At 34.6% G+C, this 14,254-nt stretch overlaps 1 protein-coding gene across 1 annotated transcript; it reads right to left on the bottom strand.

The window, feature by feature from the left end:
• Nucleotides 1-3,867: 3,867 nt before the first annotated feature.
• LOC134257538 (transcription elongation factor SPT5-like) lies at nucleotides 3,868-14,254 on the bottom strand. Its single transcript, XM_062740142.1, has 24 exons — nucleotides 14,104-14,254; nucleotides 13,743-13,883; nucleotides 13,355-13,445; nucleotides 13,080-13,215; nucleotides 12,140-12,271; nucleotides 11,910-12,009; nucleotides 11,603-11,737; nucleotides 10,636-10,752; nucleotides 10,206-10,304; nucleotides 9,802-9,866; nucleotides 9,573-9,678; nucleotides 9,267-9,342; nucleotides 8,648-8,958; nucleotides 8,322-8,419; nucleotides 8,099-8,168; nucleotides 7,828-7,953; nucleotides 7,425-7,550; nucleotides 6,758-6,968; nucleotides 6,385-6,490; nucleotides 5,995-6,222; nucleotides 5,631-5,821; nucleotides 5,196-5,227; nucleotides 4,769-4,864; nucleotides 3,868-4,421 (listed from the first exon to the last, which is right to left on the bottom strand). Exons 1-24 carry the CDS (start codon nucleotides 14,173-14,175, stop codon nucleotides 4,284-4,286), a joined length of 3,003 nt encoding a protein of 1,000 aa, XP_062596126.1. The 5' UTR covers nucleotides 14,176-14,254; the 3' UTR covers nucleotides 3,868-4,283.

The following is a 14,254-nucleotide window of genomic DNA, read 5'->3' as shown; positions in this document are numbered from 1 at the left end:
TCTGGAACTTTGGAGTAGGAAGCTTATCCTGATGTTGTGGGTTTGAATCCATTGAAAGCCATTAAACCAAGGCCCTGTGTCTCCGTACTCCGTAGTTGTTGGCAAGAAAAAGATCAATCGCTGTTCAGTGGCCATATAGGTATAAATATGCAGCCCTCCATCGCAAGTTGTGGCGTCTCCATATGAGTGAAGAATTCTCGAGAGGGATATTAAACAACAAACCAAAAGCTGAGGATGCTTCATTTTAATATCACCAGTCATGATTTTGCTGTTCCTGAGATTTTTCAATCTGTATATTTTATGTAAAACTTTGTTCATTCATTGTGATCCCACTCTAGCTATTGTGGTCATGTTTTGGACAAACTTGAAACTCCCGTTATGTCAGGAAGCTTTCGCGTTTCATCTTTTCAGGCCGAGTGGTTCTCCAGAAGATTTTTAAATACCCCCACCCAATTTACACTATTTATTAGTCATCTCCCCCTAGGAGACTGAAGAGTTTTTTAGTAAAAAGTAGGTCACCATGACCTTCTTTTGGCATTTCATGTCTATGTCCAAGTAGTTAAGATAATTTAAGGGGGGGTTAAAATCATCAAACATTGTCACCTGATGCATATTGGGTTCTCTGAGTGTTGGTCATGCTGACTTACTGGAATTTAAGCATTTTAAAATATCTTTACAGGACACTCAATCTGATGCAAATCAGATCCTTTGATGCTCTCAAAAATCACTACTCAAGGATTAGCTGTCAAACTGTTTTCAAAAAAAATATATTGTAATCAGCAGAGCTCCAGTGCCAAAATTGTAAAAACATGGCTTTAACAAAATGTTGTGCTTAGTTCTGGATTAATTCTTCCAAATTCTTACTTCAATTGCGGAAAAGATCGATTTTAAAAAAATCCTTACTCCTCTATTAAATACCAACTAAGTACATCTGCACGAATGATGAGCAATTATCTTGCAAACCAAAATGGCAATATAAATAGTTGAAATATGCGATGATCTCAATATCAGGGCTAGGAGGGCTATTACAACATTCCTAAGGAATGTTTAATTGTGGACACAGTAAAAGAACGTTAGTAACACACGATTAGTAATATTTCGAGATGACAGTTTAAAAACATGGAGAAATAAATCGAGAAACGATGCAGTTTTTTGTGCGCAATAAATATAGTTTTTTTTCATTGGGTGGCACTGTAGCTCTCCGATCTGTCAATATATATTTTTTCGCAGAGCTACAGTTCTGCAGCTACACAAAGATCTTAAGAAACCCCATTCAGGGTCATCTCCATGGTGATACAAAATTGTGAATTTTATGACCTGGTTTCAGTATAGCCTGCCAAGAGAATATATATTATAGTACAGAAATGTAATAAGTACTTGCTTTTGCCTTGTTTTTTTAACCTTTGTTTAGTGCAAAACGATAAATTCTTTTCCAGAGCTGGTTTCACATCTAAATTTATTTTCCATGAATGTCGCTTAGGGTCAGGGTCTCTCTGATTGGTTGAGAGATAACCTTGAATATATTCAAAATACATGAATTCTTGTGTAAATCTTCTCTGCAGATCAAAGGAACATTTTAATCATAAACTAAGTACATAGTTATGATGAGCAAGATGCCTCTTTTAAAATTATGCAATGCTAGGCCCTTGGGTCAGGGGTTCTGGTGTTACTTGAAATGTAGCTTCTCTTATATTGATGAAATCTTAAATCTTTGAAATTTTTTTTCTTTTGTCATCTGGGTATAAAGCAGATACCACAAATGGTTAAAATTTATTGCAACAAATTAAAAAGATTCAAATGTGTGACACTTCTTAAGCCCCAGGGTCAGGGGTGGGGTGGGGGCTCTAATATACAGAAAATGAATTTATTGTTTGAAATCAAGATCTTTTGTATAAAATTTATAATATACTTTTTTTTTTTTGATATTAATAATACCTTTTTGAAAGATGCAATGTGTGGAACAGTGTATAATTTGTCACAGTGTTATCGGCACTACTGGTTAGTTGACAATGCATTTTTGTTCCCCTACCCTGCATATGGGTATTAGACACAAAAAGCAACTGCTAAGTGTATTGTTATGATGATCAAAATGGTGCCTCTTTCAAAATTGTGAATGTCATATAGCATCTGGCTTAAAACATGAATCAAATTCAATAAGGCCATCCTTAAAAAATTGTTTGTTTGGAATTGCTGCCTGTAGGTTTTCAAACAGAGGAGGGAGGGAGGGAAATTATTAATTTTTTTTAAATGGAAGAAAAATTTTATTTTTTTTTATAAAAATCTCAGTAAACAGTAAGTACATTTTCTGACTTTCAACAAAAATATCTACAATTAACAAAAAAAACATAATTTTAATGATTTATATATTTCAGTGTTTTGTATGTAAATATTATAATCTATTTAAAAAATTGATTAAATAAAAACAAAATTGACTTTTAAGATCAATAAAATTTTTTCAGGAGAATTTCAATGAGGTGGAAAATTCCATGTAAACTATAATTTTTCTTTTGGCCTAACTTTAAAATTGTTGCATAATCATTTGACTATAAGATGTGGGCAATATTTTTATGTAAAAAAAATTTCACCATTTTCTTTTGGCATTTCATGTCTATGTCCAAGTAGTTAAATAAATAAAAAAAATGTATGAAATATCAAACATTGTCACCTGATGCATATTGGGTTCTCTGAGTGTTGGTCATGCTGACTTACTGGAATTTAAGCATTTTAAAATATCTTTACAGGACACTCAATCTGATGCAAATCAGATCCTTTGATCTGCTCACATAGATCACTACTCAAGGATTAGCTGCAGAACTGTAGCTCTCTGAAAAAAAATATATTGACAAACCGGAGAGCTACAGTGCCAACCATTGTAAAAACTATCTTTAATGGGCACAAAATGTTGTCTTCTTTGACAATTCATTAAAGTCTTACTTCAATTGCGGAAAAGATCGATTTAAAAAAAATCCTTACTCCTCTATGAAGTACTCTCGTTGTCGACATCTGCACGAAGTGCGTCAGAGCGAATTATCTTGCAAACCAAAATGGCAATATAAATAGTTGAAATATGCGATGCTAAGTGCTATTACAACATGGATTTTAAATTGTGGACACAGTAAACAGAACATTAGTAACACACGTATTAGCAAATTTTAGTATATACAGTTTAAAAACATGAGAAATAAATCTGCAGTTTTTTTGTGCGCAATAAATATACAGTTTTTTTCAATGGGTGGCACTGTAGCTCTCCGATCTGTCAAAATATTTTTTTTCGCAGAGCTACAGTTCTGCAGCTACACAAAGATCTTAAGAAACCCCATTCAGGGTCATCTCCATGGTGATACACAAACGTAAACTCGTGACCTGGTTTCAGTATAGCCTGCCAAGAGAATGATCACATCTTTTCTGTACAGAAATGTAATAAGTACTTGCTTTTGCCTTGTTTTTTTAACCTTTGTTTTGCACAAAACAAAATCTTTTCCAGAGCTACTTTCACATCTATATTTATTTTCCAGAATGTTGCTTAAGTAGGATCTCTCTGATTGGTTGAGAGATAACCTTGAATGGGATTTCATCAGATCCTTGTGTAGCAATCTATGTGAGCAGATCAAAGGATCACATTTTAATGAGATTGCAGGAAACTATGAAGCATAAAATACACGAGACAGATCATACAATTTATAAGAGCAATGCTAGGCCCTTGGTATCCTCAAACTTCCATGGGATGGAATACTTGAAATGTAGCTTCTCTTATGAGGAAATCTTTGAATGCTGGTGATTCACTTTTTTTCATTTTGTTACATTCTTCTCGATTGAGATAGCACAAATGGTGTCAAAATTTATCGCAACAAATTAAAAAGATGCAAATGTGATTCACACTTTTATTATCCGTTTCCAAAACACTGAAAATTCAGTTAAAAGCATTCTAGATTTGACATAAGATCAATAAACTAAGAAATGCAAATATGGCTTCTTTAACAAATGTTTTGTTGACAGTAATAATACAAAGCATTCAAGAGATGCAATATGAACAGTGTATAATTTGTCTTTATCGACTCCTGATAAAACAAGATGACAAGCAGATCCTCTCCCTCAATTGTTATTAGACACAAAAACACTGCTTGTGCAAAGATAAAAGAAAAAAATCTGGAATAGTCTTGATCTTCATATCCAAGAAAATTCTTTCTCTTTATCATATACCCTATGACTTGGACATTTGTAACACTGACTGTCTCCCTAACAGCTCTTCTGTATCTTGTAATGCTAACTTTGTCTTCCTAACATCAGTTGCCAGCCTTACAGAGATAGTTGATGGGTAACATTTTGATGATTCCTTGGTCTGTTTTGATCACACCTTCCGTTCCGTCTATACTCAGTAATGATCCTGTCAGCTCTCTCTCTTCTCCCAGGATCACCTTGGCCTGTAAAAACAATTTAATGATTTATTTGATGAAGTTCATTATGGTTGTAAATATTATAATCTATTTAACATCTGTCAGTCACAGAAATTGACTGATAAGCTAGTCAATAAAAGAGAATGCATAAAGGGAACATGACCATGTAATTAGAATTTTTCCGCAATACAGATAATTTTAACAGATGGTTGAGACAAATCATTTCTTAAGATATGACAATATTTTTATGTAGCAAAATTCTCATTTTTTTCTCTTAAAGTGAGAATTGTTCCTGTAATTTAAATACAAAAAAACAAAATGTATGAAATGTTGGCTGTCCCATAAATTGGGGAGGTCTTTGAAAGAAAACTGACCCTATCTCCTTTTTCTGGTGGAACAGGCTCCAGATGTTCACATGCAATGTTGACCACTTTATCTTCCTCTGGTATAAATAATGAACACATCCCTCCCTACAAGGGAACAAATGTACATAGTTACTGATCACTCTGTAGACATGTTATTAAACACAAGCAATGTTTTCTTCTTTGACAAGATGCATTAAAGTCTTTTCTTAAAAAAAATAATGGTGGGTCGATGAATTCTCAATACACATCTCTTAAATCTTTAGTTCGTGATATATTGCCTATAATACGTAAAATGAGTTTGAATAAATTAATTGTTTATGACATCATTGTTAATGAAATGTTCACAATTCTGACTTTTAATTATTTTTTACTCACTTTGACATTGTTTATAAAAACTGGTGTATCAACTTGTGGTATCGTTATCAGCGCAGTTTACAACTTGACCGCTTTCTGTGGTGTGCCAGTTCACTAAATGATTTTATTAAACAGAAAACAAAATTATTCAAACAGTTCAAGTTAAAATTATTGTTTACTTAATTGCATGTACCTTGACTGGCTTTACAGGTATATTATGCGTTTAGATTTTGATAATTTTTAGGTGTTTGAGGGATAGCGCCAACCAATTAGCCGCGCTTCACTGACCACATCCACCTGTGGCGGTAAATTTTAGAAAAGCATAAATGATACAGTTAAATATGGACATTTGTTGTGAAAAACAGGGTGGCGGTATGCAATTTAATATCAAGATGAATTTTATGTAGCAGGAAAAACGTTCTTGGGAAATCATGGCGGTATTGCGAAAATGGCGATGAATCGAATGGCAATAATTCGAGAATTGACTGTATTTCTTTTAACAAGGTTTTTGATTTACCTGAGTAACCTCCAGGTGAAGGTGAAGGGTGTGCATAAGGGGAATAACTGGTCCCCGGGGTCTGGGGTGTGAAGGGTCCCCTTGGACTGGGGGTGTCTGCTGAGTATCCAGGGGTACCTGGATTGGGGGTGGCTCCACCATAATCCCCAGGTGAGGGGTTATCATCAAAGTGGTAGTCAAAGTCATTATTCCTAAAAAATATACAGAACATACATGTATATAATTATAAAATTTAAGATTTCTTGTATATAACACTGTCCCAACATTGTGCATGTGTAAATATTGATTAGTTTGTTATGACTATTATTTCCATATTTTATCTCAGTTATATTCAGGGATCTGAAATCCCACCCTTGCCTCTTACCTTGTAGGTGTATTGGGATTAGTGGGATCCCAGGCACTCTGTCCTGGCGTCCTGCTTCCGGGCTCATGTAGGGGAGTCATACTGCCATAATTAGGAGTCCTACTCCCATCGTGTAGTGGAGTCTGTGAACCGTACATAGGTGTGCGGGATCCATACATGGGAGTCTGGGAGCCGTGCATGGGAGTACGACCACCAGGAGTAGCCGCTGATCCAACAGAACGGCCACCACTGAAATCACGTAACATCATATTAAATCATGAAAGAAAATATCCAGTCTTAAAAAGTGACAGGTTACTACCATATCGATAAGATTTTTTGTTACAAAGATTTAATTGCTACAAAATAATAGGAAGAATTTGGATTTTGAGAAAAAATCAAAATGACACATACACGAGATTACTGAGACGACTTCTGTCCACTGATATAGTCTTACAGCTGGAATGAAGCTCCACACGAGCTGTTGAATCTGTGGCATCTTTGACAATTCCAATGTAACCTACAGGTAAGAGAAGCAGTGTGGTTTTGAACAAGTGTTACACTGAATCTCAAAGGTTCCAATCAAACCTCATACCTTATTGTAAAAATCTTTAAAATATTTATGAGTTCTACATATCAGAGATAAGATTCTATTTGTAATACAAGGATGAAGCTGAAAATTCACTATGGCATTCCCTAGGTTTTTGACATTTGCTCACTCTTGAAAACCTTAATTTAACTGTAGCTTTATAAGAGAAAATACATGAACAGTTCATTAGGCTCAAACCTTTGAACGGCCCTTGTATGATTCTGACTGTAGTTCCAATGAGGTCTCTGTCCCTCTTGCTGAGGCCACTCCCTCCTCTGCCCCTCCCTGGTGTGGCACCCCCTCCACCGGGAGCTCCTCCCACTCCCCCACCCCCAGGATGAGCTGGGCTGGATAACCTTGGAGACATTGGGGCAAATCCTGTCACTCCCAACTGAGCTCTGTTTGTACCCTGCAAAACAAATTTCTACATGCACTCAGTATAAATAAAAAAATTACAACTGCAAATCAATTTTTACAAGAGAATTATAAATACAACCAATTTTTGATCCTCCAGCTAGCACCACTTATCTAGTCCTAGCTACAAAGTGACCACCATTCTCTGTCATATCCTACCTTTGATCCTCCAGCTAGCACCACATGCCTAGTCCTACACACAAAGTGACCACCATTCTCTGTCATATCCTACCTTTGATCCTCCAGCTAGCGCCACATGCCTTGTCCTACACACAAAGTAACCACCATTCTCTGTCATATCCTACCTTTGATCCTCCAGCTAGCACCACATGCCTTGTCCTACACACAAAGTAACCACCATTCTCTGTCATATCCTACCTTTGATCCTCCAGCTAGCACCACATGCCTAGTCCTACACACAAAGTAACCACCATTCTCTGTCATATCCTACCTTTGATCCTCCAGCTAGCACCACATGCCTAGTCCTACACACAAAGTAACCACCATTCTCTGTCATTGTCCTTGACATCAGGAAGCAGTAACTTCTGTACAGATGTTTTATTTCTCCTTGTCTACCCTACACAAACAAAACAGAAATTGGTAGAGCTGGGACCAACAAGACATAATGGAAAGAGAAATATCATCACATCCAAACAAATCACTTTAATTATTTTACATATGTATGTTGTCTTTGATGCATGAAACTTATGATAGATATGAACATTTTGGGGAATGTTCAATGTCACTCTGAAAAGTGAGAATTATCATATACACATCCACTGCATGTCAAAAGCTCAATTTTATCAATTTTTTTTTTCCTTTCAAAAGTTTCAGTTCTCTTGTAAAATGCTTACTGAGTGAGGTCCATCTATGACCTTGATGACATCTTTGACCTGAATGCTGTTGTTTTCTGAATCCAAGGCAACAGCATATTTTGTGTCCCTCTTCCTTGTTACTGCTGCTGGTTTTAAGTTAAGTATCTGAAAGTTAAATCAAGTAGTCATGGTAATAGCAAAAGTAACAACATATATCACACTGAAATGTTTCAAAACCTTAATACCATTGTAAAAATATGAATTTCTTTATTTTAACAATCAAAGTTGCTATAAACAATATTTCAGTTACCTTGTTGTGCATGGATAGAACCTGGAAATTTTCTTTCTCTAATCTTACAATGACACCTACTGTCTGTGGACTGTCAAAGAGAAATGAATGACCATTTAAAAATAAGAGCTGCATTGATTCTTCTGTCAAGAACACATTCTAAAACATTATATAATTTTGACAGAAAAAAAAGATCAAGCACATAGCTACTGGTAAGTGAACATTTTGGCAAGGTGAGACTCACTCTATCTGAACAAGATCTCCAAACTGGTACTGTCCTAGAGAATCCACTCCTGTAGCCATATCTGTACACAACTGAAGGTCTCTGGGCAAAACTTTCATCTGCAATTACATTCACATAATTTGAATTTTTAAAAAAAAAATTCTCTTGTGAAGAGATAACTTGGAACACAATTATACTAAGAGATATCATGTGCCCACTCTTCATCATAAACTGAAAAGTAAAGAAGTAATAGCAAGAAATAATGAATAATTGATACATGACAATGCTAATTAGACTCTGTCTAGGAATAGAAATTAATGTGCGAAATCTTTCATATAAAACTATACCTCATGCATTGTGAGATCTGAGAACAGTACAACAAGATTATCCTCCACACGGACGATCAGCCCCGTGTCCCCTTCATATCGCCCAGACAACACCTTCACGTGGTCCCCCATCTTAAAGTGTTTCTTTAACTCATGTGACATAAACTCCAGAGGATCCCGAAGGTCTTCGTGTTTCGGCAGCATCGTGATCTTGTTTCCGTCCACGCCGATGACCTTACCCTGGAGGTGGACCAACTCCCCCTCACAAACCTCCACCACGTCCCCGGGGACAAAGTTGTGATTTACTTCCCCTTGCTGTTTCTCGGGCACCACTGGGAGTGAAAAATTGATTTAATTTTATTTTTCTAATATTAATTCAGTTAAGCATGCATTACATTCATTTTACTAATGTTAACTCAAATTACCTATGACTTATAGAATTTTACACAGCCCCTTCAGCATCAAATACAGTGAATGTAACAAATAAAATTTGATTATGAAATTATACATCATTTGCTTCTAATGTCAATTAATTAAACATACAATGCCATACAGAATTACACAGTATTGTAAATGTAGCATTAAACATCACATTGTAAAAGGAATCTGTTTTTATATAAGGGAGATAAATTTTACCTACATTCTACTTCCGCCCCCTCTGGTGTATCCTCAAATTTCTCCAGCTCTGCCAGGGTTGGCTTCACTCCCTCTGCAATCTGTACAAAATGAAGTCAAAAATAATCTCACAATACCAGTAAATCTCAAAGACGATTGAATCACTATTCAGTTCCCTTGAATATCACTAAGTTCCACTGAATATATTTCTGTTTAATTTAAATTTTCAATACACTGAAACTTATGTTTAAAAATGTGAAACTTGAAAAAGTTAAGCCCTAGAAATTATATTTTATAAATGAGGAATTATTTTCAGCATCTATGTACTTACGATTGCTGACATGACAAAGCTTTTGAACAGAAAGCCCTTCCTGGTGTAGCGGTTATTCTCAAACAATAAGAAATCTCCATCACTGGTCACCTCTCCACCAATAGCCCTGAAACCAGTGACCAGTCCTTATCATTTATCTTCCTGTGAAACTTATATCTCATATATTTATGAGATAAAAACAAAACACTTAGTAAATTTTTAAACATAAACAATATCAATCATTCTGTACCTTATAGCATCAACATCAAATAACTTCTGTGGAGGTCTTCTTTTCTTCTTTCTTTTTTCTGTTTCCTGGAAGAAATTGGACATACATGTAGCTGTTTCATTAAAACTCTAATATTTCAAAATACCCATACTTAGGGTGACATACAGACAATAAAATATCAAATGCCTAAGGAACAAATTTGATATGAATCGCTGTTGAAGAATATAATGGAAAATGCAGATTTATGAAGAGTTATCTCTCTTTGCACAGCATTCCTCTTTTTTTTTGGTCTTTTTTTTTATCTGACTAGTATTTTTGCCAACAATAGTCCAATTTGAGATTTAACAGTTAAAGTTCTAAATTCTAGATATACCCTTTCCTACATCCTCTCTAATATTAATGTCATATGATAAATCATTACTCACATCAGCCTGTACTCTCAGCACACCTCGTTTCTTTGAGTAATCAATGCGAGGTATCATCTTTAAATGGACTATGTTCTGTGCTGGTTCAAAGTAGTCAACCTGTAAAACATATTACAAAACTGAGTTTACACTTAGCATGGTTATGACAAATACAGTATCATGACCAAGACATAAATTATTTTTCAGTCATCAATTAAACAGAATGAATTATCAGCAGCAGATACATATACAACGAGGCGTTCTGAAAAAAATATTTTTCTCATAGAATTTGCTTTAAAATGAATTCACAATATACATTTTGAGTTTGTTGAACTATAAAATTATCTAATACCAGAGTCAAAAATGTGAAATCTTACATTTTTGTAAAAGATGAGTTTTTTTTTTCCCAGAAAGACGCAATTCTAAAGGTACTACGTTATCTTCCACCTACCTGAGCCAGATCATCTTTGAAGATCCCCCTCTTCAACCGAACCCACTGTCTGGGCTTTAATTGTGCTGTCTCCTTCACAACTTTCAACACATCTGTCATTTCTTTGATAGGTACCATCTTTATGAAATAAATCAAAGCATTGTAGTTTTGTAGATTTTAAACATATTTCAGGCATTTTGCTGCTGCTATTGAACTTAATTTGAATCTTGTCAGAAGTTCTTTTGAACATGGATGTACTGCTGCTCAAAACCTAGAACTAGATTTTGATGAAATGATAAACAGATTTAAAAATGAAGTCAAACTTCATTATCTCAAACCTGATTGGACTGAGAAAAAACTTTGAGAAATCCGAGGATTCGAGATATGATAATCCAAGGTTACCGTATATACTCGCCTATAAGTCGGTATTTTGGGAGTTAAATATTGGTCTAAAACTCTATGTCCGACTTATAGGCGAGTCATAGAGAGATTGGTATTTTTCTGGAGGCTGAAAGGTAGTATCTTGTTTGCATTTCCAACGATTATCGAAGAAAATATATGGATATATAAGATAATTGATGTATTCTTAATTATATATATAAAGTACAAGTATTTACATATTTTAATAATTTTATTTGTATTTTAAGTGAGCATTGCCTTTTTGTTTAATAATTTAAGATTAAATATCAGTGTCATTTCGAAAAATATTAATTGAAACCAGGTTAAAATATTAATGGATTAACTTGAAATTGTCACCAGGTTTTGGCAAAAAATTGTACCGACTTATAAGCGGGTCAATAGCAAACCCCACTAAAATAACGTCAAAAAATACAACCGACTTATAGGCGGACCGACTTATAGGCGAGTATATACGGTAAATACTTAAAGAATATGTGGTTGGGACTTCCAAATCACTTTGACATATCCATGGTATTCAAGATATCGGAGTTCGAGATACCGAAGTTCAACTGTAAATAATTGTATGTACCTGTTGTGACCATTGTCCCATTCTGAGATTCCCTATACCATCAATGGCCTGTTTTACGTGGGTCTGTTTGTAAGCCTCAATATAAATGTATCCCTTCAAACTTTCCTTGGATATTACTGATTTAATTTGTAGTGGCTACAAAAAAACAGAAAGAAAAACCTTAAATATTAACAAATTTTATGCTCACAATACTGAAGATACAGAATTTTTTTTACATGTAAAATTACTTTACCATGTTGTGTTGTACCATCATAGAAATATTTTTAATGTAAAAGTAAATCAAATAAAAAATTTAATTCTTTCATACCTCATCAGTGAATTGATAAGCAATAAACTTCCTCATCAGCTGTAAGGCTGTGGCTCTCTCTTCTCCAATTCTACACTTCACCAGCCACAAGTTGGGATCCCTAAAAAATTAGAGGAAAAAATCTTTATCTTCTTATTCTACTGAATGCTTTTATTCTGCTATCTTTACTGAACTGATATTGCTTGCCTGGCATAGCTGTAAAATCAACATCCAAATCCATGTACACTTACTTGACACCTGGAAGAAGTCCCTGTTGTGTAATTTCATCCGACATTTCCTCTCCCTCACCAAAGCGAGCTGCAACTGATGTCTGTCCATACTTGTTTCTATAGTACTCCTCCAACTCATCTTCTCTCTGGGAACTGAAAAGCCAATAGAAGAAAAATTGAATTTTTTCCCTTAATTTTCAACTACAGTACATGTGAAATACATGCCTTCTCTTTTTTTTCCCCAGAAATATTAATTGGAATATTCATGAATGACAGGAGGTGTTGTTTTAAATACAAATCACAATCATTTTACCTTTAACTACCAACAGGGTTCGACATTAACGTTAGTCCGTTAGTCTCAGACTAATACATTTTCATTCAGACTAATGAAAATTGTAGCTAATTAGTCCGAATGGACTGATAAAGTTTTCTTGGGGAGAAAAAAGAATTTACCAAATTTCAAATTTTCGACAACTTTCACTGGAAAACCCCATATTTATTTTTAGCTTTCTAGCTTCTTGGCGGGAAGTTAGGTAATTCTGAGTCAATTCGGCGCTTAATTTTAGGACTCATTGTTATGAAATTAAACATTTTAATGATCATGATTTAGTATGACACATAAATAAAGAAAGATGTCGGATATTTAGATGATGTAATCATGTATAGAGAAAAATGAATGAGATCGGGAATACAATCGTAGTTCCTGATTGTGTGATTTCAACGACTTCTTGGTATAAACAATTTATGTAAATGCTTTGTTTATTTCAAAAAAAGTATAAAAAGCACATTGCAACATTAATTCTATTTAATTATTTTTATTTTTGATGGACTAATAAAATTGCCCACGACTAGTAAAAGCAAAGAAGCACTAGTCCGGCCGGACCAAAACCTAAAAATGTTAGTGTCGGATCCTGACCAAAATAATCAAACTTTCATTTTTAAGGAAAGTTTGCTTTGATACCTGAATAAATGTCCCAGTCTTCTGTTGTTTTCGATTTCCTTGGCGGTGGGGCCTTCATAAGAGGAGACTTTGTCTATCAAGTCCTCTGCTCCTTCTTCCCACTCTTCTTCATCCTCATCGCCCTCCTCATCCACATCTGAAATCATCAGAATCATCTGTATCATCATCTAACACTACTAACTTAATTGTTATCATCATCAACCACTGTCAACTTAATATGGATGTTTTGAAATTAAAATCTGTAAGTTGTTAATCGTTGAACAAAGGAAACATACCAGCTTCATCTAAGATGTATCCAGCGTGTCTCGGCTTCTTTTTCTTTCTTCCACTTTCTTCATAGTCTTCATCTTCTTCTTCATCATAATCCTACATCAAATCAATAGCAAACTGTATAATGGGAACATTTCTATTTGACGACAGTGAATATTCCAAGAAACTTTTTTTTACACACCATTAACTCACACAAAATTAAGAAGATTTCTTGGTTTACATCTAACAATGTTTAAAATCAGCTAATACATAAATACACTCAAAGCTGAAATATTGCTGCCTTTTCTTGTTACATTATCATTATTTTAGCATTTTAATGCCTGATTTCTAGCTGTAAATTTGAGCCTGGCACCAGCCAGTTCTTTGCAAATCTTTTCTTGAAAATTTAATTACATCTTCATCCTCATCATCTATGATGTCGTCCACACTACGACGACCTCTTCTTCTGTTGACAGGGGAAGCAACTTCACTTCCGTCATCACTTCCTACATCGCTACCAATGTCACTTCCTGCGTTACTTTTGCCATCTTCATTCTGTAATACACATCAAAATCAATAAGACCTAAAGGTTAGGAATGTATTATTCCACTACATTAATATATCTTTTGAAATCAATTTTGAAGCTTCCTTTAATCATTTCATTGACTTTCACAATGCAAATTGTAGACACATATAAAAATATCTGATGGCGCTTTAACTTCGAAGAAACTTTATTACTTACATGTACATCATTCACTTTCACTTTATTACTTACATCACTTCCACCTTCATTTCTACCACTTCCAGCATCAGAGTAAACACTTCCTTCATCCTCACTGTCAGACATTTCTGATCACTGAAAAATTAAAAGCAAATTTAATTATTTTAATATATATATTAAACTATAAAAAGATTATCTTATTTCC

Source organism: Saccostrea cucullata, unplaced genomic scaffold (assembly GCF_032062105.1).
Source record: "Saccostrea cucullata isolate Sc308-1 unplaced genomic scaffold, CSIRO_AGI_Scuc_v1 ctg514, whole genome shotgun sequence".
Taxonomy (NCBI): Eukaryota; Metazoa; Mollusca; class Bivalvia; order Ostreida; family Ostreidae; genus Saccostrea; species Saccostrea cuccullata.
The sequence above is the reverse complement of the archived record's forward strand: the minus strand, read 5'-3'. Positions and strand labels throughout refer to the sequence as shown.

What these genes read in the sequence shown, in the direction of transcription:
- LOC134257538 (XM_062740142.1), bottom strand. Translation starts at nt 14,175, where the DNA reads ATGTCTGACAGTGAGGATGAAGGAAGTGTTTACTCTGATGCTGGAAGT. An exon ending in TAGATGATGAGGATGAAGAT is followed by an intron (nt 13,446 to 13,742) that starts GTAATTAAATTT and finishes GATTTGATGTAG; the next exon opens with GATTATGATGAAGAAGAAGA. An exon ending in TTCACCTGGAGGTTACTCAG is followed by an intron (nt 5,228 to 5,630) that starts GTAAATCAAAAA and finishes AAAATCATTTAG; the next exon opens with TGAACTGGCACACCACAGAA.